At 46.9% G+C, this 26,651-nt stretch overlaps 1 protein-coding gene across 6 annotated transcripts in view; it reads left to right on the top strand.

The window, feature by feature from the left end:
- Nucleotides 1–26,651, top strand: part of GOLM1 (golgi membrane protein 1) — an 80,466-nt gene that overhangs the window by 15,015 nt on the left and 38,800 nt on the right. For all 6 annotated transcript variants that reach the window (XM_071216648.1, XM_058301571.2, XM_012526372.4 and 3 more), the window contains exon 3: nt 1,532–1,711. In XM_071216648.1, coding sequence (XP_071072749.1) covers nt 1,532–1,711 — 180 coding nt within the window. The remainder of the gene's footprint in view (nt 1–1,531; nt 1,712–26,651) is intronic.

Raw genomic sequence — 26,651 nt, forward strand, 5'->3', positions numbered from 1 at the left:
TGTTGATTGTAGATGTTGTCAGCCGTAGAGGCAATCGACTGACTGATGATTTGAATCCATAAAACACCCTCACAGTAATAGGCCAGTGCTTGCTTGACCAACAACTGGGCACCCTCACCTGGCCACGTTGATACATGAACTCAGCCATCACCCCCTACACCTGCCCAGGGTTATAGTCCTGCATCTCAGCTTCCCCTGAGCCCCTCATCTCTGGGCACAAGTGGTCTTTGTGCCCAGAGCTGGAGAGCAGAGTCCATTTTCAGAAATCTTGTCTGATAAAGAATTGTTCGGGGGAAACGGACTTTGGCCCAGTGGTTAGGGCGTCCGTCTACCATATGGGAGGTCCGCGGTTCAAACTCCGGGCCTCCTTGACCTGTGTGGAGCTGCCCATGCGCAGTGCTGATGCGCGCAAGGAGTGCCGTGCCACGCAAGGGTGTCCCCCGCGTGGGGGAGCCCCACGCGCAGGGAGTGTGCCCGTGAGGAAAAGCCGCCCAGCGTGAAAAGAAAGAGCAGCCTGCCCAGGAATGGCGCCGCCCACACTTCCCGTGCCGCTGACGACAACAGAAGCGGACAAAGAAACAAGACGCAGCAAATAGACACCAAGAATAGACAATCAGGGGAGCGGGGGGGGGGGGGGGGGGAGTTAAATAAATAAATCTTTAAAAAAAAAGAAGAATTGTTCGGTGTCTTGCTCGCAGGGAGAAGGAACTAAATATTTGAGTACCACCTCACACCAGGTAAAGCATGAGGAATGTCTTCTATTTTAATTTTTTAATTGAAAAATTTTTTTCTCTCTTCCTGCCTCTTTCCATTCCCCCATCCCCTGGTAATCTAATTTAGTTTCTTTTCCTGCACAGGTGCTGTTTCTAGTTATATCTTGTACATGATCTCATACAGTATCTTCATGTGCCATTTCACTGAGCGTAATGTTTTCAAGGTTCTTCCATGTTGCAGCGTGTCTCAGAACTTCCTTCTTCTTTAGGGTCAAATAATATTCTGTTTTGTGTATAAACCACATTTGGTTGATCCGTTCATCTGTTGATGGAGACACCTGGGTTTCCACCTTTTGACCACTGAGAATAAAGCGGCTCTAAACATTGGTCTCAAGTGTCTGCTTGAGATCCTGTTTCACTCTCTTTGGGTTATACCTAGAAATGGAATTGCCAGATCACATAGTAATTCTGTATCTAACTTTTTGAGGAACTGCCATATAAGCGTGATGAATTTTATGTCCTTACTCCATTTAAGCCACACAGAGGCCCTGAACGTTTGGGGTGGTATTCCAGTTTTGCGGTTGAGTCATTGCCGCTCCGAGAGGGGATTGCTTCCATTTATAGCATCGTACTGTGGAAGAACTTGCTCCAGCTTCCATGCAATTGATTTTTTTTCAAATGAGCCTTTGAAAGACGTCCCTTGTGTAATGAGCCGGGGGGCTGGCTTTGGGCCCAGTGTTGCATTTGTTGAGGGGCCCGGGCTGGGTGGTCTGTGGTGACGGCTCCACATTCGCCCTTACCGTGCGCTCCCTTTGTAGACGCGGATCATGGAGCTGGAAGGCAGGGTCCGAAGGGCAGCGGCGGAGCGAGGTGCTGTGGAGTTGAAAAAGAACGAGTTCCAGGGAGAACTGGAAAAGCAACGAGAGCAGCTGGACAAAATCCAGTCCAGCCACAACTTTCAGCTGGAGAGTGTCAACAAATTATACCAGGATGAAAAGGCAAGACCTGCTTTGCTTTCCTCCTATTTCTGTTCAAAAGAGCAGTTTATAAGCTGTCAAATTCTTCTCAATGGGAGGGTAAGTGGCTGTGTGTTTATTTACATAATTAAATGGAATTAGCCTTTTGCTCAAGCCTCTGCTATTCCCCTCCCCTCTTCCCAAAGCCACTGGGTGGGCTTGTTGTGAAACCTTTTGCAGTGGTGACAAATGGGAGAAATGCCAGGGGACTAAGGTGGCATCAGAATCATCTTCCTTTTGGTTTCTCTCCTTTCTTCTTTCTTTCTGCAGATGTGTATTAAATACTTCATGCAGGGCCTGTGCTAGTGGCTTGTATCTCAAAGAGAAATAACAGTTGTGCCCTCAGCTCTCTCACATGAAGAATGGATGCAGACATCTGAATAAACACAAAGGAAGTAGGCAACTCACGCAGACATTGGTTTTTAAGCTAAAAAAAAAAAACAAACTCAGTCACATCCTGCATCGATATATGGGCTCCCTGCTTCTGCTTTTCTTAGGAATGCATAGCTATACTTTCTTGTTGATTAAATTGCATAAGGGTGGGAGTTAGTAATAGCTTTTATTCTAACAGTGCTTCAGACTCACAGCCATTTATTATCTAGCGGCTATTATTAATGCATGCACCTCTCTCTGTGAACTGCTGGTTTATTGGAAGAAGGCTGTATCCCTAGATCCACTATCTGGAAGGTAGGCAGGGTTTTGGAATGAATTAGCGGCCAGCTCTCCACCAGAAAAAGAGTCATTTCTGGCGAGTACCTCAGACTTTTTTTGCGTAACTGGTCTAAAATGCGACAAGTACGTTTCTCTTTCACGGAATGCCGGCCTCTGGGCGCAGATACGTGTTTCTTCTCTGGGAATTGTTTATTTTAATACAGCACTATTTTAAAAAGGGCTTCTTCATTCTTGTTCACCTTTCTCAAGTGTGGTGAGATATTTTTTGAGCTCTGGAAATCTCTTTTAACTGAATATAACAAGATCTAGACATTTCTCATGGGTCATACACCTGCAGAACATAAAATACCCTTTGGGGAGGAAGGCGAGTTTATTCCTAGGGAAGAGAGTTCATAGAAATTCCACCGGTGGTAGGAGGCGCAGAGCCTGGCCCTGCCCCAGGTGCTCCGTGGTGGGGGAAGGAGGGGGTGCAGCAGCTGGGGAGGGACCCAGGAGAGCGGGGCAGCGTTGCCCCACAGGGCTCCCAGGGCTGGGGAGGACCATCGAGCTGGTGCTCGCTCATGCCCTTCAGTGCCCAGGTGGCCCGGGACCAGCAGGAGCAGGTTTTCCCATCTGCAGGCAGTGAGGAAAAGTGAGGAGGAGGTCTTTGGGCCTGACTGTCCGCTCCCTCACCTCTGCTGTGTATGTGTGCGATTGCCTGAACGTTGTCTTTTTTGGGGGTAGGTGTAAATATTTTTTCTACCAGAAAAATGTATTTTGAATAACTTACGTAATTAAAATTTAATAAGAAAAAACTCTCTTACCTCTCCACCTCTCCACCCCTACCAAGCTACGTGAAGAATGGGCAGGGAAGGGCACTGACTTTTCAGTGAGAAGGAACTAGGAGAAAGAAAGGGAAGGCGAGTAAGGATTCTGGGGGCCTTTGTCAGCCCATCTTCCTTCTCCTGGTCTGCAGGGCTGACTCTTCCTCCTTAGTTCCACTGGGGCCCCAGCTGGGCAGAGCGTCCCCAGGAAGGACAGGTGTCACTGTGCTTTCCTGAAATCTTCTTCTTTAAGGAAGAATTGCCTTTTACTCTGAGCCTCTGGCCTCGCTTTGTTTTTGTTTTTAAAATTTCTTTTCTGTTTGAAATGGTAGGGATAGAAGATAGTACGGGTGTATAACTGTGTATGTGAGTGTGTGTATATGAGCATTTGTGTATGAGTGTGTATGTACGTGTATTCGAGCATGTGTGTGTGTACGAATGTGTGAGTACATGTGTGGGTATGAGTGTGTATATAAGTATATGTGTTTACAAGTGTGTATGTGTGTGTATACAAGTGCGAGTGCATGCGTATATGAGTGTATGACTTGTCTATGTGTGTGTACGCAAGTGCCTGTGTATGCGAGTGTGTGGGTGTATGAGCGTGTGTGTATGCGAGTGTGTATGCGAGTGTGTGTGTATGTGAATGGGGGCTTTAAGTATCCTTGTTTTCTTAACTCCCCCAGTCTATCAGATATTTCTTAAATATTACCAATCTGTGAAATTCACATCAACGACTCGTTTCTCTCTTGATACCTCTCCAAGCTCCTGGATATTTTCGCGTGTTGTCTGAAAGTGTGGGCGCACGTGCTGGGCGGGTAGGGCCACCGTGGGGCGTCCACCACGGCTGGTTACGCCTTGGTGGGGTTCCAGCCCCTGACAGGCAGCCTGCAGCCCGCCGGGAGCTCCCCAGGGAGAGTGGGCTGTGCTGAGTCATTCACTGAGGAGAATTCACAGTACCTCTGAGGCAAATCCTGTGGTAATGATGTAGAAATGTAATGACTTAGAAATACCAGTTTATTTGTGGATATTCTGTTGTGAAACTAAGACCACAAACTTGGAATTTTTTGAAATAAGATTTGTGCATTTCCTAAAAATAACTGCCCTTAGGAAGAAACAGACAGGAACATCTGTCCACCAGAAACTGGGAGACTGTTGTCCTTGGTTCGTAATACTTCGGTTTTATGGCTTTTTAAAAAAGGGGGCCATAATGCAAGGCCTTACTCCCCTACCCCTTTTCTTCCACTTGCAGAAAACTGGGGGAGTGGATGTGGCTCAAGCAGTTGAGCACCTGCTTCCCACATGGGAGCTCCTGGGTTTGGCTCCCCATGCCTCCTAAAAACAACAGCAACAAAAAACAAACAACAAGCAAACAAAATGAAAAAACCAGCTCAGGGAAGCCGGTGAGGCTCAGTGGTTGAGCACCGGCTTTCCACACGTAAGGTCCCAGGTTCAATCCCCAACCCCAGTACCTCAAACAAACAAACTGTTTGGAAAACGGGGGGCAGGAGGCTCTTGCGGTTACAACACACATTTGAAACATACATTTGAAAGTCAAGTATCCATTTGAAAAGAGCCCATTTTCTTTTAGAATTTTTAACTTTTAGAATATGTGCTATAAAATTACTCAGTTTTGGTGTGGGGCGGGGGGGCCGGTTTCCCTCATCACATTTTAGCTCTGGAAGGGATTTGGCTGTATGTTGGTGTTGCAGAAAAGGCCATAGGGCTTCTGAGTCAGCCAGACCTGCGTTCAAATCCTAGTTTTCCTTAGCCACAAGATTTTAGGCAAGTCCCTTAAATTCTCTAGGCATGTTCTCGCAACTGTTAAGTGGAAATAACAGTCCCCCTTGCAGGGTGGCTGTGAGGATTCAACGAGATAATGTTTATAAAGGGGTCGGCAGAGTGCTTGAAATGAAGTGAAAGTTAAAAAAATGACAGCTAGTGTTACTACAAACTAGATGTAGTACTAGTGTTAGCAGTCATAGCAGAGGTAGTAGTAACCGCTGCAGCAGTCAGGAAATATTATCCATTTGGGTATGGACTCTCGTTTTCTCTCTAATTGAAGCTGAGTTGTGGTGGCATCAATAAAAGGATTAGGAAGACGCTGGGATAGTGACTGGAACTACAGGCCAGACCGTGCAGCCGGGCCACGGAAAGAGTGGGAGCCACAGCCCCCAGAGCAAGAAGCAGGTGCACGTTCACCTGGTCTCTGCTAAGCCAGATGCTGCCTGAGAGCGCTTCACAAGGATTATTTGTACGTTCTTTCAGCAGCCTCATAAGGTTGGTACTCATTTACAGGTGAGGAAACTGAGGCTCAGAGAATTAGGAACTGGCACCCCGGCCCAGAACTGGATCCTGCACAGCCTCCTGGCCCGTCTTCATCTCTGAGGCTGGCCTCTTCCCTCTTCGCAGAGGCAGCTCCCCTGCCCCACCTCACCCGCTCCTACCCTGCGCAGGGCAGCAGTCCATGGCCTCTCCAAAGCTCTCTGTTGCTTCAGAACACTAAGGGGGTGTGGGTGGATAGAGGAAACCACACCAGCCCGAGTGGATCATTGCTGAAGCTGGATGATGGTACATCGGGGTTCCTTATATGAGTCCATCTACTTTTGTAAGATTAAAAATTTTTCGTTATGGGAATCTATAACACTTTTATATCTCCTGGCTTCAGAAGACTACTTTGTTCCAGCTAGCTCTCTTTTGGTCCCAATTTCAGATTCTCAGGTAAAAAGCATCTGATTCTTTGAATACATCCAGGCAGTTCCCAGACAGCAGGGCCAGTGAGTTGCCCCATGCTTGTACCTACATTAGCTCTTTTTTTTTCTTAGAAGGTTAATACTCGTGGTTTGAATCAGAATGAAACTCTTTTTTTTGTTTTTTAAAGAATGACCCAGTGTTCTGAGCATGATTCTTAAGTGTGAGTGGAGGGGTGGGGGCAGTTTGCAAATCTCCCTGAGTCTGATACTCCCCTTGCCGCCAGTGTTCGTTGCCTTGGGTAGCCACTGTTACTCAATGCAGGAGCATTGTTTCCCTCAAGTGGGATAAAACCAAACATATCATGGGGAAATGTGGTGAAAATTCCTTCTCAGAATGAAATTCGTACTTTGCATTGGCACTGTCCGGTAGAATTTTCTGCAATACTGGAAACTTTCTGGATCTGCTCTGTGCAGTCCAGTAGTCACTAGCCACGTTGGGGGGCTGAGGCCCTGAAACTTTAATTTAATTTAAGCTAATTAAAATTTAAATAACTAAATATAGCCAGCAGCTATCTTATTGGGCAGCACAGCTGTTAATGAAAGATGGCAGAACTCTGGGGAAAGCCTGGCTTTGACCTCTTGACCTCGGGAGAGTAATCATCTGTGGAGGAGCAGATGGGTAAAGGCTGTATCTTGTTCACTTCTTTGATGCCTTTTCTCCTTTCTCTACAAGGCTGAGAAGCAGGGGACAGGGAAATTGGGTGGTGGAAAAGGAGATGACCTTCTAATTGGGTAGTTTTGCTCCTGGTGAATGTATGTTGCTTGTTACTATTCTGTAATGCAGAATTTTCAGTTCAGTTTATCAGATTGGCCGTTGTTGGATCTTGGAGTTTTGAATTTACTTGTTAGGAAAGTTGTTTCTGAGTAGTCAGGCCTAGCCTGGTTGCACATTGCCATCGCCTGGGAGCTCATTAAAAAGTATAGATTTTTAAACTACACTGAATCAGGATCTCTGGGAATTGGGGCTCAGAGAATATATACTTTTTAAAGGATTGTATATACACAGAAATTTTTTTTTTTCCTAAGTTCCCAGATAAATGTGATGCAGCTAGCTGCTCCAGAGACTGGTGGTTGAGAGCAAGTGTTTGGCAGTATTCTACTTCTGAAAAGAAAAATGCATTATTAGGGTTTTGTTTTTTTTTTAAACTTTTTCAATGAAATGATGTAAAATTAAGAGATGTAATTCATTAAAAATTAATCAGGTAATGCTGTTACAAAGTATTGACTTAACACTTGCTTTTCTAAGCTGTTTCTTTCATCTTTACCCATGTTTGCTGAAATCTTTGAAAACTTTTGGTAGATAGGCCTGTTTGCAAATTTGCTGGTCACCTCTTTTCCCAAGATTGCCGACTCACCAAGAATTGGAAGACAGGTTATCGTGATGTCCTTCATGCTGCGACGTTTGCCTAGGTGCCCCTTTAAATGTCACCCACAGTGGGTGGGCCAATGTGAAACAAGCTGTGAGCATCTGGACAGCACACTGTGATGATGCCATGGGACCAAAAACAATTTTATTGAACTAGCCGGACATGTGGAAAGGTAAGAAAATAAGCTAATATTATGGTGTCCCTCACCCAGATATTTAAAATAAAAAATTCCTGGTGACACGAATGCAAGCAGACACAGAAGAACATATAGCAAATGGACACAGAGAGCAGACAGCGCCGGGGGGGCGGAGGGGGGGGAAGGGGAGAAATAAATAAAAAATCTTAAAAAAAAAAAAGGAGAGAGAGAACTTTAAAAACAAATAAATAAAGTTGAGGCCTCCCTGGTCTCTTCTAGTCCTTCTTTCCCTCCAGCCTCATAGATAACCTCTATGGTGATTTAAAACCTTTCTTTTTTCTATTAAAGAAGTTGTAGGTTATAGAAAAATAATGCAGAAAATAGAGTCCCATATACCCCCCCATGCACAATTTTCCTTATCATTAACTCATTACATTAGTTGTGATATCTTTGTTACAAATGATGAAACACTATTGCTGTAATTATGCTATTAACTATGATTCATAGTTAACATTAGAACTCACTGTGTTGTAGAGTGCTGTGATTTTTTTTTCCCTACTGTGATTTTAATGATTGTTGTTCTCGTTTTTGTTTCTGAGTTTTTACTGCAGGTGCCCAAAAAATGTGTTTTGTTTTGTTTTGTTTTTGGTGAGTTTTTAAGGTACCTGTTGTTTACATATCATTCTATAACTTACATATAAATAAATTGTTGGGAGCGGCTGTAACTCAAGTGGATGAGTGCCTGCTGCCCACAGGGGAGGACCTGAGTTTAGTTTCCAGTGCCTCCTAAAACAAACAAACATGAAAAACAGCATTGTTTTTGAGGTTTTTCCTGGTTTAACAAATGCAGTTCTCTCATTCCAGCTGCGGTGCCCTATTTTGCTGTGCAACTACCACAGTTTATTGATCTCTCTTAGGTTGTCTGTGGTTTTTGCTGTTACAGAGATGGTCTCACTGTGCGTGCTTTCACATGGCCCCTTTGGCCCTGCGACTGGCAGTGTGACCCATTTACTGGGCTGTGACTAATGAAGTGGGTTATGAGATTAAAAATGAGGGTGTTATTGTACATATCAAGCACTATTTTGTATTGTTTTGTGAAACTTGTTTTTGCTTTTACAAAAATGTATTTTTGTGTGAACATTTGCACAGAATCACGAGATAAAATTTGCCATTGGGGGTCATGGTCAAGAGGGTTTGAAAGACATGGGGATAAACCTAGACATTGCATTGCTGGATCATAGGTGATAGACAATTTCATTTTTATTAGTTATTCCACATTGCTCACCCTGAAATGGTTGTACTGTTAGCTTTCACTTTTCCCACCTCCCTGACCTGCAGATCAGTTGATCCTCAGTTTCTGTGCATACTATTTCATTCTCCTACCCTGACCTATTCCACTCTTAAGTTATATGACTGGTCATGTCTCAAGTCAAGTGGGTTTGGGACTAGCACTTAATAGAAGTGCAAATTTTTTGGTCAATATATGAATGAATGGGAATCCTGCTGGATATACATGCGCTTAATGAATGTCTAGTTCTGCAGCTTGCATTCTGTTTTGGAGGAAGATGAGATTCCTTTAGATGATTAGAGAATAATTATTAACAGCAATAGGAGTTACACGAAAGAAGAGCTCAGCATTGGCTAAAGAAGTTGTAGTCTTTTCTGAAAAATGACTAGGTTGGAGCCTAGGATGTAAAACAGGACTTGGAGAACTTTGGGGCAGAAGGAAAGCCCATCAGGCACGAGGTGCAGCATAAAGCAAAGGGTTAGAGATGGGAATGTGGGGCTTGTGACAAAACCCGCCTGACTGGTTAGGAAGTGTGTTGGAGACAAAGGCAAGGACAGGTTTCCTTGCCTGCCGTGTAAACACCCGGGTTGCTCCTGCTGAAGCAGGCTGGTGGCTGCTCTTCCCTTTCGCCACCTCCCCCTGCCCTGTCCACAGCCCATTGGATGAGGGGATCAGCCTGGTGCAAGAGGGGATCCCCCCAGGGGCCAGAGATAGTGACCCCTCAGGGTGCCCTGTCTTGGTTATTTGGTGGTGATACTTACACGAGCCTTGAGCTACACCTGAGGGATCGAGCTGCCATTTCCATTTCCCTCTTCTGCCTCTCTCTGTTGCAGGAATGGGTGTGATTCAGACAGTTGGACTGTTTAAATGTCATAGTCCAAGTTCATATGTGTTTATATATAACTCTAGGTGTTATATGCTACATTTAAGCTTTGTTTTGAAGCAAAAAAAAAAAAAAAGGTTATGTATAAGATAGGTTTAAAGAACTTTCAAAAAACTTGTCTTTTTCTTAACTCCTTAAGTATTGTCACTGTAGAAAATGTTGAAAATTCCTAGGAATGCAGAAAAGAAAATTGAAATCTCCTGTCATTCAATCATGGACATTAACCAAGGGGTATCCTCCCAAACCTTTTTATTAAAGTACAGATTATATCTAAGCTTCTATAAATTACTGATTACATTTTATAAATTTATGTATGCCGTGAAACCTGTCAAATATAAGTGGGGTTCTTTAAGATGAAAAGTACGTATTTGAACATGTCTACTTTTAGCATGTTGATAAGAAAAAACTGGTGTTATTATCTTAGATGTGTTGAGGCAACTGCTTCATAGGGAGAAAGTCAGGGGTATAATTCCAGGTAATAGGATTCTTTATAAATGTTTGCCAAAGGAAAGTTTTGTAGACCACCCTGATATCTGATGGGTCTAGGCGACGCTGTCTTGAATATGAAGACCTATATTTGATTCAGGTGAATGGAATTATACCGCTGTCTTGGTTTCCTAGGGATGCCATAACAAAGTAGCCCAAACTGAGCAGCTTAAAATAACAGAAATGTGCTGTCTCGCAGTTCTGGGGAGCACAAGTCCAGAACGAGGGTGTCGGTAGGCCCATGCTCCCTCTGATATTCCAGGGGCACAGGAAGGTCTGTTCATGCCTTCCCCGGCTCCTGGGGGCATTCCTTGCATTCCTTGACCTGTGCGGCGTCACCGCAGTCTGCCTCTTTGTTCGTGTGCTCTGTCTTTTCTGTGTCTGTCTGTCCTGTATCCACATTTCCTCTCTTAAGAAGAGACTGCTCATGTTGGAGCAGGGCCCGCCTGCATCCAGTTTGATCTCAACTAATCACATCTTCAACGGTTCTGTTTCCAAATAAGGTCATACTCAGAGGACTGGAGGGTTAGACTTGAGGGGGACACAGTTCAACCCTTCACATGGATATCTCGATTATCTAGTGCTGCATAATAAATTACCGCAAAGCACAGCAGCTTAAAGCCGTGCATTTATTTTGCTAATGAATCTGCACTTTGGCCAGGGCTCAGCAGGAGCAACTTCTCTACTCCACTCTCCACCATCTGGGGCGCCTTGAAGACTGTGGGTCACCTGAAGGTTCCCTCCCGCGTGTCTGGCGGGCAGTGCAGCTGTCACCTGAGACCTTGGCCGGGGCTGGAGCCGCCCCTCCTGCAGGGGAGACACCTGGCTTCCTCATGCCGCGGCGACCAGCCTGCAAGCGGAGCCTCCTGGCAGGAGGAGAGAGGGGATGGGCCTGGAGGAAGCCCTGTCACCTTTGGCCGACCTTGCCTCAAAGTCAGCAAGATTGCTCCTGTGGGTTCATGGGAATCAAGTCAGGGAGGCAATGCCACATTTAAGGGGAGGGGAATTAGACACATACAAGGGGAGAGTCTCTAAGAACTTGTGGCCATGTTTTAAAACCCCCACACTTGTTTTTGCATTAATATCCTCGCCCAGCCCCCCAGTGAACTACTGTTTTCCTTGTATAGGTGTATATCTATCTGGGTAGATGTAAAACAGATTTTTAAAGGGCCTAAGTAGAAACAGATCCTCAGGTTTTGGTAAGTTTTTTTGCAAATGCCAGTGAGGACTCAACTTCTCAAGGTCAGTCTGCATTATCTCCTGTGGGTGGCACACAGTGCTTGAATTCATTCTTTCGTTTTGTTGGCAGAAGGCTGATTTATAACTTTGGGTCTGAAAACCTGTCAAGACCTCTGGTGCCATACCTCTTTCCTGGTTGCCGATCAGTAACCGCAGAAGGCAGGGGTGCAACAGCATCGTGTCTGAAATGTTTTGGGGAAGAGTGTGGGAGATCCTGAGGGAAGTAGCACATTGTCAGGGGATGTGGAGCTGCCTGCTGCTGCTGTGTTCTTTTTTTTTTAAGGTACTGGAGATTGAACCCAGAACCTTGTACATGGGAAACAGCCGCTCCCCTGTTTCTGGCCAAAAGTTAGAATCGGAGATAACTTCATTATTGATATTTGCATTTGTGACATTCTCACTAGGCTTGGTTTATTGCAGCAGTTAATATGCTTTGGCATTTATGTTTTTTGTTTCTTTGTTTAAATATGTAAATTAACACTGCAAAAGTGCAAGAAAATCATGTGTGTAACATTTCATTTGTAATGGAAATAGAGTTTCTATATCCTTTCTAAAAAGGAGCAACTGACCTAAAAGAGGACGATTACTGGGTGAAAGAATGGAAGAGGAGATACCGTGGGCACGTTTGCTGTTTTGTGCGCACAAGAAAGAAAAGCTTTAGAGGGAGGCAGCTGGAGAAGGTGGTGGGAGGATGGGCGTGCAGGTCAGGGTTGCGTCAGCCCAGCCTCCCGTCCACCTGGTGTCCTCAGCCCTCACCGAGGCGGCCCCCAGGAGCCCCCAGGCATTCCCCTCTCTCGCGGGGTGCCTGGGGCGCGGGGAGGCCCGGTGAAGCGCCGTTGGAGGCGTGTGGCATGAAAGTACCGTCGGCCTAACAGTGCTTTCCTGTTCTGAACGACGGTTGGCGAGCTTCCTGCTCGTGGGACCTGGGAGTGGCTTGCTCACCCGCTCCTCGGTCCTCCTTGGGATGGAGGCTGCTTCCTTCTCGGGACTGCGTGTGTTTCTGTGAGTGACTTGCTCGGACAGTCTGCCTCTGTAAGAGGAAATGAATTAAATGAAGAAGTCTGGTCATCACGTTCTACTTGAATGTTTTCTGTTTGCTCTCTCACACGAACACCCTTAATTTCTCAAAATTCCTGAGTATTTTTAGGGACAGGCAATATTCTCTCTGAGACAAGGGTGAAGAAGCTTGGCCCCTGAGGGGACACGGGGCTGTTCCTGGCCCTGGTGATTGGCCGTTGTGCGGGTGGGCCTGGACCCCTGGCCTCCCCTGCTGCCGTCTCCTCGTACAGTGAGGCAGTGTCAGGGGCTTCAGGCTCTTCTCTCTGTGCCGGCTTTTCTTGGGGAACTGGGAGTGTGATAATTTTCTTCTGGAGGATTGCTTTTCTCAGGGAACCAGAATGCGCTCGTGCAGATAAAATTGGCTTCTTTGATTTTTATCCCCTTTTATCCCTGTGATTGGCTGAAGAATCCAGGGTTCCAGAACAGCTTTCCTCTTTTTATCTCCATTAAGTTTCCATGGTCTGGTTCTGCCCATCCATTTGGAACTTGTTCTACCAGGCACTGGGCAAGGTGGCCAGTGATGAGCCAGGCCTGTGCATTTGCTCCTCAGAGCTGGAGAAAGATCTGTAAATGCGGCTGTCAGGTCCATCATAGGGAAACCACCCAAGGCGTGTAAGCAGAAAGGATCCGTATTAGTCAGCCAAAGGGGTGCTGATGCAAAGGACCAGAAATCTCTTGGCTTTTATAAAGGGTATTTATTTGGGGTGGAAGCTTACATTCACAAGGCCCTAAAGAGTCCAACTCGAGGTACCATAAGAGGTACTTTCTCACCCAGTGTGTGTTGCCGTGTGTTGGCGCGAGATGGTGGGTAATGCCTGCGAGGGCTCATCCTTCCTCTTCCCCCTTAAGGCTCCAAGGGCCCAGCCTCTTCCGAGCTCAGCTGTCGGCTGGCTTCGGGCTCGTTTCTTTCGGGGCTCAGCTGCTTCCCTCACAAGGTCAGCTGTAAACTCTCAGGCGAATGACTCCTCTCTCTTCCTGGGGCCTCTGCTGTGTCTGTGGAGCTGTGTCCCTTCCCCTGTGTATCTTCATCTCTGAAAGTCTGTTTCTATAGCCCACCAAGGGGGCGGGGACTGTTAACACTCTACTGACATGGTCGAATCAAAGCCCTGATCTTAGCATAATTTAATCAAAGGCATCTCAGCTGAATCTAATACAATCAAAGGGTATCATGCCCAGAGGGACAGATCAATTTATAAACATAATCAAATAGCTTCTTTTTTGGAATTCATAGATAATCTTAAACTGCCACAGGATCCAGTTCAGGGAAGTGGGTGCCTTTGAAGTCATGGGAAGGTGTGGAGGAGCAGACGCAGCTGGCTGCTGGGGTCCTGGAGCCCTACCTGGGACGGACCCCAAAGAGCCAGCACCCTTGGCCACTCCCAAGGAGCTAGGATGGGAGGCTGCTGTGCAGCATTGCTCCAGAGCCTGGCACTGCCCTCCCTGCTCAGTTCTGCACCTCCCACCCCTTACCTCAGTTCAGCATTCAAGATTCACTGCGTGCTGCTGATTGGAATCCAAGGCTCTGGGGAAATGAGCCTGGAAAGTGGATTTTAGCTCCCATGGCTTTGCTGTACAGGAAGGCCAGGTGAAAGAATGGGACAGACAGGGAGCTGATGATCCGTATCCTCCACCAGGAGCCACAGTGCCGAGGGAGCTGACGGGAGAGCCGTGCTCACGTGGAGGTGTGCCTCGTGAGTGTGTCTGAGGGGTCGGGCGTGCGAACAGTGGCAGAGGCCCCGTGAAGAAGTGTGCACTGTGTATGGGAAGGTGGCCAGGCGGGGGTGGGAGGGCTGCTCGTTGCTGAGAGTGGTCTTAGGGTACAAAGTGTAGGGATAAAAGTGGGGGAGGTAAAAAATATTTCACCATTTTTTTAAATGGTGAAAAAATTTTATATTTAGAATTAGTGAGCTGGGCTCAGTTTAGATGATCCCAGTTTTGTCGGCAACACCCAAAGCATCAGGAAGCAATTGGACATATTCCTTCTTCCCTCCGTCAGGCCTGATCACGGTCACCGGGCTGCCCCACAGTCTGCTGGACCTCGGTGGCCTCGGTGGCCACACGAGCAGCCGGGCCGTTACCTTCGCTCTTCCCCACGGCCGGCCCAGCACTCGGGAGGAGCTTGGAGATAGCCCAGTGGTCGGGCCTGTTTCTCGCCGGGTGCCGGGCGTTAGGGCTGGTGGGGTGGGGGTGACGCGGGCCCTCCTTTGTGGACGCCTGTCCACACCGCCTTGTTGGCCCTCAAAGCCTTTACTTTGGCTTTAGATTTGGGAGGGGCAGGGGCTTCCTTCGTTGCTGTTGGAACCATCTTCCTGAAGTGCTCGAGGGGGCCTTTGAGGCCGTGAGGAGTGTGGCCCTGGTTTCCGGCTTGGGCTTGGTTTGAAGGTCGCTCTGAGCAGCGGACCAGGGCAGTTGGATCCACGCGTGGAGAATGTGCAGGGCGGGCCGCGGGCGAGGAGGCCTGCCCGTCAGGCGGCTCGCGCCATAGCTGGCGGAAAAACGGTGTTGCACTGAACCGGGGAAGGAGTCAGACAAATTTTGCCAAATGAACAGATTTGAGAGACATCCAGGAAGAGGACTCGACAGGCCTCGGTGACAGATGGGGCGCAAAGAGTTCTAGAGAGAGGCAGAAAGTGAAAACAGGACAATTAAATCAACTGGAGATCTGTTTCCCTGGAAAAAAAGTGTTTGTACTCAGAAGACGTTCTATCTCGTTAGATTGTAAGTTCTCTGGTTTGCTGATTGGATTTGGGCTTCAAAGACAACTTTGTAATTAAACTGAAATCATTTACCACCCACTTAAAAAAATGTAGGAGGAGCAGTAAAATAAATGCAGTTCATTTAGAGGTCCTGTTCCCATTTCCTTCCCGGAGGCCCGCCGCTGCCCGCAAGGTCCTTTGCTGCAGCTGTCTCCAGGCAGCCAGTTTTGCATGGGGTTTCTCTCTTCCTTTCACTTTCTCTGTAGGTCCTTATCTCTTACCCTCTAGGAAAGGGACCCGGGGCACTGGGCCTCTGGAGACAATGTAGAGCAAGCTTACTTGAAGAGAGACCTGACTTTACTGTAAACTCTACTTTGGAGTAATTCCACATGGAAATCAAGCTCTTGTACTGTGACGTTGCTGTTGAACAAACCTGGCCTGTGTTGTCTGCCCTTTGCTCTCTTGCTCTGCATAGAACTGAAACAAATTTGATTTCCTATTCACTGCAAAGAGCATGTCCTTCCTTCCTTGCTATAGTTGGTAAGTGGATAACTTGGTTGCTTCTGTGGTTGGCTTTCGTCTTGCTCTTCATTCATTCAGAATCTCATCTCACTTCTATACTTCTTAATCCAACACCACAAAATGAGCTGCCCTAGCTTTTAATTTCTTTTCCTCTTTGGCTTTGGCTAGAGCCGACATGTAAGTGGAGCTTTATGGTTGTTTATATTAAGGAATAATATATGGAGTATATTCTGGAACATGGGCTATGCCACATCACCTGTAGTTCAGTTTTAGTTTTCTCTTTAGTCCCCAAGTGTTAGTGTACACCTGCTTGCAGAAAGTTGGTTAAACTGTCACCGTCCTTGCAGGTGAGAGCCTGGAAGTTGTTGGGATTTCCATTTGGCGACGACAGGACGAAGGCCCATAGACAGTGCTCGGCTCACTCGGGAGAGCCAGCCGAGGTGGGAAATCTGCAGCCCCTGGCTGGATAGGGAGCAGCGCAAGAACGTTCCGGGATGCCGGCGCTGTACGTTGTGCCATGACGTGTTTCTCTTCCTCTAACTAAGCGGGATGAAGCTTTCCAAGCTCCCCGCCCCCACCTCAGCCACACCTGAGTGCTGGTGGACTCATGGGCCTTGGGCATCCTTTCCCAGCTACCTGCACTCCCCGCTCAGAAGTGGCTGGGAATTAAAGCTGCTAGGAGAGCTGAGGGGTGGGGCTGGTGCGGAGGAGGTGGGCAGCGGAGTGTGGCAGCAGCAGAGTGCTTGGCTTTCCAGGCAGTAGTGCCGGTAGGTGACAGTCAGGCCTGCGGTCTGGCTCCTCTTTTTGCTTGCGAGTCACTGGTGGAGAAGCACCAAGGAGCCTGCCGAGTTGAGTCGGGTCCTTGCAGGAGTTCTCTTTGACCTAAGACCGGCGGGAGTTAGAGGCCGGCGGGTGGGGTGTAGCCTGGGAGGCAGCGCCAGGAGGTTCTCCATGTCAGGCGCAGCCTCCCTCCCGCTTCTGTCATCTCTTAACGCGTCCTCCCTGTGCCTTGTCCTGGAGTTGGTGGGGTGTGGCCAGTACTGGTCCGGGACTCCCTCCCCTGCCCGCGGCTGTCCTCATGATAGAAACCACCCCTCGGAGCCTTGCTCTGCAGAGCTGTGGGCACCTTGTGACCTGCCTGGGTCATGCCAGGTCAGCGCTGGGACTGCCCCGGACCCTCCCCTCCAGCCAAGCGTGATGTCGCAGGGTGGGAGGGTGCCGTCCTTGTCTCCAGAACAGTGCGGGGCTGTTTGGCAGGAGCTCTTTTCGGTGCGTAGAGCAACTGTGCCTGGGCGTAGCTGGTAGTTTAATACCCCCACAGCACCTTCTGGTAACGTGATTTCAGTACGTTCTCCTGCAGCCATAGCTCCAGACCTCCATGCCTGCCGTCAGCTGAGAGCGCCTGCTCTTTATTCTCTCCAGCTCCTTTTTGACAGGACCCTGCTGTCGATTCTGACATCTCTGTCCCTCTGTCTCTGTAACTCTGTCTTTCACTCACACTCACTCTTCTCCTGCCATTCACCTTCTCTCACTTTCTCACACTGATGTGGCACTCGCCTACATCATGGTCTTGAAGTACCCACACTCACCCTCTTGCACACTCGTTCTCACACTGACTCACTGACTCGTTCTCAGGCTTACATTGACATGAACGTGCACACTCCTGTGGCTTTACCATTGGCTGGGCCTTGAATGACCCAAGGTGCAAATTCTTGTACTTTGCAGCGTCCTAGAGATATTCCTCACAGAGTTTCTCTAACTCCTAGAATAGGTTCATTGATTTTAAAACTCAGGCCCAGTCCTTTCTCTCCTGGTTGGGGCTTTGGGCCTCCCTCTACTGCCCCCAGAGCTGTGAGGGCCTCCTGCAGTTATCAGCCTGCTGCTTGCCGTTCTCCCTCTCGTCCGTCCGCCTTCTGTGGAGATGCCCTCTGCTCCCTCTCCACTGAGGGCTGAGCCTGGAAGGCGGGGATGTGGACTGCCCATGACCGTGCTCGAGGCTCCCGCACAGCTGGGCGCTTCGTAGTGCTGTGCAGGTGTGTGGGTTACTGAATTTCCCTCCTCCTGGGTAGGCTGGAGAAAAGCTGTGCTTTGCAGGTGGCGCCTGCTGCCTTCGTCCACCTGATGCGCCGTGTATGAAATGTCCATCTTCTGTAGGGCAGTAGGTTTCCCACATCCAGCTCACAGGGGAATGACTCCCTCGGTGGTGCTTACTTCAGGCAGAACACCACAATCGAGCCAGAAGATTTCGTTCTGTTCCCGGGTGTTTAGAATCGCAGACGTTTTGGAGATCAGCCAGTAGTTTTCACTCTGAGGAGCAGTGGGGGGCGGGTGCAGGCTGAGCCAGGGCCCAGCCCTCTCTGTAGCCTGCCTCACAGATTGGCGCAGCTCCACTGCCATCCTTTTGTTGTGTTTTTTGTTTTGCTTTTTTTGTATGAACATGGATTATGCCCTTTAATGCACACCCAAGGCCATACTTTTGTTTTATTTATTTTGGTAGGTTTTCCATCCGTTATACTCTCCGTGTTAAGATCATAAAATACAATACAATGTGATGGCCCCAGTTTAAAATTATATGCAGCAGCCAGGATGAGCACAAGCAGAATCCAGTGAGGAATGAGAACAGCCAAATATGGTTACTAGGGTTCACTGTGTGAGTAGACTAATTGGTTACAAGCAACTTGAACAGATCGAAAACAGGAAAAAGTCACGTCTCAACGGTCAAGATCAGTTTGATAGTTTAGGCTCCCCACACAACCCATGTGAAAAATTAGGGACCGTGGAGGATTCTTTTGGAGAGAAGAATGCTTTGACTCCTAAACCTCAGCCTCTGTTCCTGGGCCGTTTGGGGATGTGTGGGGTGCTTTTTTTGTTGTTGGGTGGCACATATAGTGCAGGTGAGGGTGCTGTGGGCATTTGGAGAGGCTGAGGGAAGCAGAGATGCTAAATGTGCTGTGATATGGGGGACAGTACAGAAAATAAATAATTGTCCCATCTAAAATGTGCCCCTGTTTACACAGTGCCGGCCCACCCTGAGAGTTCCAGCGGGAGAAATTGAAGCCCAGAGAACTTAAGGGAAACACCCAAAGTCAAGGAGCAAATCAGCAGCAAACCCAGAACCAGAATCCACACAGGGCTTTTTTTCAGCCTTGCCATATCACAGTGTAAATAGTTGGACTTGTGAAACCCATATCATGTAATTGTTCTTTTATTCCTGTGAAATAGTCTCATAAAAGAGCTATATAAAATAAATGTACAGTTCAAAGGTGAAGAGTGAGGTTGGGGTCCCTCCTATCCGTTTGAGAAACTGAAATTACTAGCACCTTTTGAAGCATCTGGCTCCTTTCCCAATTGTATTGTTATCATTTAGGTTTTTAAAAAATGTTTACTTATTTTCTGTTAAAAGGAAAACTTTGCACGCAGTTTAGGATGCAGTTCATAAGCTGACCGGCTTCCCATTTAGAAGGTGGAAGGGAGCTCTGCCAAGGGGCAGAGAGGGGGGCTTACACAGGTCACACACGGAAGCACGTGAGGAAGTGTTCTCTTTGCTGGCGTTAGGTTTCCATTTTGCACAGGGTGATGGCTTACAAGGTGGGGAGCAGATCTGCATTGGTTTGTGTAGCATACTTGTCCATTTTTTTTTCTTTTTCTTTAGGAGGTGCCAGGGATTGAACCCAGGACCTCTTACATGTGAGGCAGGTGCTCAACCACCAAGCTACCTCTGCTCCACTGTCCATTTTTAATAGGCTGTCTCTACTGGACCGAGACCAGCTAATCACTAAATCTTGCAGAAATTGCACCTCTGTTGGGACTACTCTGCTCTTCTTAGAAAATCCCATCCTTGGTTACTTTTTATCTTTAAAAATGTTCCTGCCAGGTCTCAGAGAGGGGGCCGCCCCTGGGAACTCCCAGTGCAGGTGGCCGCTTTCTTTTTATTTTTTTATTTTTATTTTTATTATTTTAGAAGGTACCTGGGATTGGACCTCGTACATGCAAAGCAGGCGCTCAACCACTGAGCCACACCCACTCTGCTGGCCACTTTATTTTTATTTAACATTTCCTGTGAATTAATTATTATTTTTTCAGAGAACTGACCTAATTTATACAGTTTATTAGTTCAGTAGGTATTTCTTATACAGGCTACCAGGTATCAGAGCTTGATCCTTGCCCCCAGGGACTTTACACTCTACTGGGAGAAACAACTGTTAATCAGTAAGAAATTCATGTAAAGCTGAAACTACGTGCGTCTGAGAGGAGGTTTAGAGCTTGGTGATATACACAGGGGTTTAAGATAAGCAAGGAGGCCAGGGAAGCCTGCCTTAAGGAAGCGGTGCTTGAACCCAGGGGGCAGAGGGGCTGGGGCTTAACTGGGACAGGGGAAAGGAGGAGCAGGCCAGGCGGAGCAGACCGTCGGTGCTGACCCCGATGGCAGAGGGCTCTGTGTCCTCAAGGCCTGGTCACAACCTGAGTGCCTCACCACACACTGTCTTCCAAGCCAAGAAATCAGATGCCGGCAGGAATTGGGCAGGTGTGTAAGACAGCAGAGGGAGCTCCTCACCTGTAGCAATGCTTGCCCTAAGTTGAAACTTGTCTGCAGGTGAGGTTTGCTGGTTTACAAGAGCGGAATTTTTGGTTTGCAGGTCCTGGAGAAAACCATGGTAGCTGGAGTAGGGAGAAATCCGAGGTGTGTGATGTGAGGTGAGATGGAGAAACTGGCGAAAGCCAAATCATTGGCAGCCTTGTAGCCACTGTAGAAGTTTTATCATTAACCTAAGAGCAACATGAAGCCGTTGAAGTGGCGAGCTGGGGTTGGCATGATAAGATTTGTTTCAAAAAGATCGTTCTGCCATGGCTTATCAGAATCAAATATGAATCCTCACACCACATGTGACATACAGAGAAGCATCAGAGTAAAGCAGGTTCCAGCATTTCTCATTTGAAAGTGAAAGGAAAATAACCAGTGCCTGGCTTTGGGGGTTAGAGATCGTGGGCTGTGGTTACAGACCAGAACATTCAGGCTGGAAATTCAGGTTTGGAAGTATGCTGAGCTCAGGAATTCTGATGTGCTTGCAGTGCAAAGAAGTCTCAGAAAGGGATGGTTAGAAAGATGGTGGTAGAGGCAATTTGGTTAGACCTGTAGGAGGAGAATCAGGATGTACTACAGGTGTCAGAATTCCAGAGAAAAGGCATTTCAGGAGGAAGAGGAAAACGGTGAATGAAATACGTTATTGAAAGCATAGCCTCAGGAGAGTCGGTAAGTAGGAGAAAGACCAAATGGTTATTGTAGGAACAAGAAAACAGCAAATAGAATATTTGCAGTGAGAGAAACAGGATTTACCATTAATTCATTTCTGGTGATCCTTTATTTAAAAGGAGAAGAAATAGTAAAATGGCTTAGTACGGTATTTAGAGAGGAGAGAGAACTCCTCTAGAGCAGCACCGTGCTGTACTCCTCAAACCATTGTGAAAGGTCTGTTCCTGGCGCGGGTGTGGCGGTCACACCTCCGCTGTGCTTCAGATCCCAGATCCCAGCTCGGGTGGAAGGCACAAGGAGCAGCTCCTGTTTGCGGTCTGTGTGCTAACAAAGGCGTGGGTGACACCTGAGCCTCAGAGGTGGGTGGGGGCCCTTTCCACGCCAACCCTCTGCCCACCCTTCTCTTCTATTTCAGAGGTATTACAAAAGAATTTTTTAGGTACCTCAGTATAAGTCTCACATCCTCACATCTTTAGCTAAAACCAGCCGACCCAGCTGCATTCCTTATCATCTACACACGATAAAATCTGGATAATAAGTCAGGGCCGTGACCCCAGTCGGTCTCTCTTTAGATCATTGGTTGTTTTAGACACGGAGTACTTCCCTGACAGTCCTTTGCAAAAATTGAAAGTGTTGGTATTTTTGCTTTGTTTCAGATCAGCTGTGCCTTGTGGGCTAAAAGCACATGCCGTGCAGCATTTTAGAAAATCCTAACCTCTGTGGGAAGTAGATGTTCTTTTTAAGTTTTAAGCACCAGTTCCTGGGTGCCCTGTGTCTTCATGAGGCTGGTCACACACTGACTCTCTGGTAACCACTCCTTCCCCGCAGTCGTTCTCTGGGGAGCAGCCAAGGTTGCCTGTACAAACTGCACCCCCTCATGTTGCTTGTGGGGAGAATTCTCTACCCAAGTCTTTCAAACTGCTTCCCTCAGTGCCGTGCTCCTCAAAGTTTTGCCTTCTCACCTGCTGAACATATTGTCAAAAATCACCTGTCCCTTTGCATATTTTTAGGTGTACATCTAAAAAATTATGTTTATTAGTTATAGAGGATCTGATTTCTTGCATACTGAATATTATATATATATTTAAATACATTTTTAATACATTGGAGTTGCAAATTTAGCTTACCCAATTTATGGAAAGTATATACAGTGTAACTTTAAATGATGTAGCCAGACTTCACTGTCAAACCAATCAGCCAGTCAGTCTCATTTTTTATCAAAGTCAAATTTAGTTTTCAATTCAAGAGCAGTGTAAAGTCCTGGTGACAGCCATCCCATCTGAATTCTAATTCTAAACCCAGGCTGCCCCTCCTAGTATTTCTTATGTAAGCCCCTTGGGGGGTCTGAATTCTCCAGTTATCCTTTTATTTTTTAAAGATTTCTTTTATTTATTTATTCCCTCCTCCCCCATAGTTTGTGCTTGCTGTCTGCTCTCCTTGTCCATTCGTTGTCGTTCAATCTGTCTGCTTGTCTTCTCTTTAGGAGGCACCAGGAACTGAACCTGGGACCTCCCATGTTGAGGAGAGGCACTCAATTGTTTGGGCCGCCTCTGCTCGCTGCCGTGTTGTGTGTCTCATTGGGTTTCCTCTTTGTGTCTCCCTGTTGTGTCAGCTCACTGCACCAGCCCATCACGCCAGTCCGTCAGGTCAGCCCGTCGTGTCAGCTCACTCTCCTGCTTGTCTTCCTTAGGAGGCACCAGGAATCAAACCTGGGACCTCTTGTGGTAGGTGGGTGCCCAAATGCTTGAGCCACATCCAGGTCCTCCAGTTGTCCTTTGTTTGGTGCCCTGAGGGTTTTCCACCACTTGGTGGAGCACAGGCTGGGAAAGGAGATTTCTGCAACGTTAGGAAAAGAGTGTATCTGGAAGTTGAAGAGCTGGAAATTGAATCTCATAAGACCGTCTGAGCTGCAGTCCTTCCTGAAAAGCCGCCTTGGGCACCCAGGGGTAGGCCGCCTCTTTCCTCAGAGTCAGCCTTCATCTTTCTCATTAAGATGAGTGGAGAGCTTCTCGCCGCCTCATCTCTTTACTTCTCCCTTTTATCCTATTTTTTAATGAGCCTCAGAGTCCTTTATCAAAACGGATAAATTGTTGATGGAGATATATCCAGGATAGGGAAACTGGATCATTTTAGAAGTGGAATTACAAATAAATAATAGCGTACTGTAGAGATCTGTACCTCTAAAACTACCCCAGATTTCCTCTAAAATCAGCTTTGAGCTTAAGATTTAAAAAAATTCTTAACTTTGCTTCTCAGTTTTAATTATTGGCTGTGTATGAAGATTGTGTGTTTGTGTGTGTGTAGACCTATTGCGGAAAATTTTCAACATGGGAAAATAGAATGGTATAATGAACCATTGTTGTTTGACATCAAGTGTCAGTATACCTCTCACTGTTTCATCCAAAAATTTTCAGTATGGATTTCTAAAATGAGGTAAGGTTTTCTCCGTCTTTTTAACATAACCACAATACCATGGTCATACCTAAGAACCCCCAATAATGCCTTAGTATCAAATATCCGTTGTCCATATTTCTGCATTTGTATGTTTCTTATCACAAAGGTTAATTGTGTTAGTTGTAGGGCAGGGGCTCTTAAGCTTTTCTGTTCCACGGACAGATCAGTGGTTGCTGATCGCTTACTAAGCCCACACCATACTGTGTGTGATTTAATAAATATGTCACCCCTGCACCAGCACGTCCCCACAGGAATAATGCTCTTTTGAATTTCAGTTCAAGCTCACGGACCCCTTGTTAAGAACGCCTGGTTTAGAGTTTTGTGGACTGCACTAGTCACCTGCCTGCTTTGTATCTTGTTTCTGTGAGAACATGCATTCAGTGTTCTACCAGTGGGCCCACTGGGCCGCTGGCCTCAGTGGTGGTTTTGTTCTTGATGTGAATGTGTGCGTGTCATCTTAACAGGGTGCCGTGTATAAATACCTACTCTGTGCTTCCAGGCTATGGGGACCCTATTTCTCTTTTCTCATGTCTCTCCTTCCCTCCTGATACTCCTCAGGGACCTTGCTGTCCCTAGCCGCATGTGGCTTGTTGAGCACTTGGCGTATCCGAGCTGAGATGTTCCTTAAGTATAAAATATGCCACATGTCAGAGATGAAATGGCTCAGTAATTTTTACTGACTACATAGTAAAATGATAATTTGCATAGATTTGGTTATTTAAATAAAATATTTAATTTCACCTGTTTTTTTCTATTGAGGGAAAATTCACCTAACATAAAATATACCATTGTAACCATTGTAAAGTATACAATTCAATATTTTTTAGTATATTCAGAATGTCTGCAACCATCACAACTATCTCATTCTAAAACATTTCCATCACCCCAAAAGAAACCCATGATAAGCAGTCACTCCCCATTCCTCCCTCCCCCTCAGCAACCACTGATCGACTTTCTGTCTCTGTGGCTTTGCCTGTTTCAGACATTTCAGAAATGGGATCTTGTCGTATGTCTGGCTCCTTCCACTTAGCATAATGTTTCCAAGGTTCATCTGTGTCGTGGCATGTATCAGTGCTGCTTTTCTTTTTTATGGCTGAATAGTATTCCACTAGTGTGTGCACACACTCTATTTGTTTATCCATTCACCTCTTGATGGGCATGCTTAGTTATTTGTAGTGCTGCTGTGAGTGCTGTGTACAAGTTTTTGTGCAAACATATGTTTTCACTTCTCTTGGGTATAGACCTAGTTGTGGAATTGCCAGGGCATATGCTCTCTATGCCTCATTTTTTGAGGCACCACCAGACTGTTTTCCACAGCGCCTGCACTATTTTACATTCCCACCAGCAATGCACGAGTGTTCTTAGGTCTCTGCATCCTCGTCAGTGCTTTTGAAAAAATTAATGTAATAGTCATTCCAGTGGGTGAGAAGGGGTGGCTCACTGTGGATTTGCATTTCCCTAGTGTTGAGCATCTTTTCATGCGCTTTATTGGTCATTCGTGTATCTTGTTGGGAGAAATATCTGTTCAAATCCTTTGTCTGACCTGTTTAATTTTTACTTTACTTGAAGTGGTTATTAGAAAATTTGAAATATCATATGAGACTCAAATTGTATTTCTTTTTTTTTTTTTTAAAGATTTATTTATTTATTTAATTCCCCCCCTCCCCTGGTTGTCTGCTCTCTGTGTCTATTTGCTGCGTCTTGTTTCTTTGTCCGCTTCTGTTGTCGTCAGCGGCACGGGAAGTGTGGGCGGCGCCATTCCTGGGCAGGCTGCTCTTTCTTTTCACGCTGGGCGGCTTTCCTCACGGGCGCACTCCTTGCGCGTGGGGCTCCCCCACGCGGGGGACACCCCTGCGTGGCACGGCACTCCTTGCGCGCATCAGCACTGCGCATGGCCAGCTCCACATGGGTCAAGGAGGCCCGGGGTTTGAACCGCGGACCTCCCATATGGTAGACGGACGCCCTAACCACTGGGCCAAAGTCCGTTTCCCTGTATTTCTTTTTGATAGCACCACTCTGGTAGAGTTCTGAAACTGGTAGGGATGAAAAAAAAGACTCCATTCATTCCTGGGACATGAAGCTTAAGTCTTGCCTTTTTTTTTTCCAGGAGGTACTGGGGATTGAACCTGGGACCTTGTGTATGGGAAGCGGGAGCTACACCTGTTCCCTGGTTAAATCTTGCATTTTAGGGTTGGTTTTATTGAGGTACTTTGGTAGCTTGTAGCTGTATGTACCCCAGAAAAACATGGTTTTAAACCTGATCTATTCCTGTGGTTGTGAACCCTTATAAATAGGACCTTTTGATGAGGTTGCTTTGTAGAAGGTATGGCCCAGGATGCGTTTTATTCAGGATGGGTCTTTTTTTGTTTTAGAGATTTTTTAGAGATTATTTATTTATTTATTTCCCCCCTTCCCCTCTTCCCACCCTGCTGTTTTTGCTGTCTGTGTTGTCGTCTCTTCTCATTTTCTCTCCTCTAGGATTCACCGGAATTTAATCCTGGAGACCTCTGGTGGGAGAGAACTTCCCTGTCAATTGTGCCACCTCAGTTCCTGGTTTCTGCTGCACTTCACCTTTGTCTCTCCCTTTGTCTCTCTCTTTTGATGTGTCGTCATCTTGCTGCGCGACTCACTTGCGCAGGGCACTGGCTCACCACGTGGACTGCAGGCACTGGCTCACCACATGGGCACTCGTGGGCACTGTCTTGCCATGCAGGCATGCTTTCTCTTCTTCTTTCTCACCTGGAGTCCCCAGGGATTGAACCCAGGGCCTCCCATATGGTAGGTGGAGGCCCTGTCACTTGAGCCACATCTTCTTCCCCAGGATGGGTCTTAATCCTGTTACTGGAGTCCTTTATAAGCAGAAAGAAATTTAGGCACATAGAGGAGAAAGCCACGGGAAGAAGCTAAATGCCAGCGGAGCCCTGAAGAGAAGGGAGAAGCCAGGGGAGGCTGCCGTATGCGCTGCTGCACGACAGAAGAGCCAGGGGCAAGGATCTCCGCGGCCAGCCCCAGAACGCCCCGTCTTCTGGGAGAAAACCTCACTTTGCTGATGCCTTGATTTTGGACTTCTAGCCTCAAAACCATGAGCCCAGGAAATTCCCGTTGTTAAGCCACCCCCTTGCATCGTATTTGATTTGGCAGCTAGCAAACTAAAACAAGCACTAACTGAAATTTCACTGCAAAGAAGATTCAAGGTGCCTAATTGTGGGCGCTTTGAGTTCAGCTGTTAAATAGGGACGAGGGCCCCTTTAGGTAGAAGACCCCCACCCTCAGTGCAGAATGCTTATTTTAATGAGCCACACAAATACAGTAAAAG

The sequence above is a fragment of the Dasypus novemcinctus genome, chromosome 8 (genome assembly GCF_030445035.2).
Source record: "Dasypus novemcinctus isolate mDasNov1 chromosome 8, mDasNov1.1.hap2, whole genome shotgun sequence".
Lineage (NCBI taxonomy): Eukaryota > Metazoa > Chordata > Mammalia > Cingulata > Dasypodidae > Dasypus > Dasypus novemcinctus.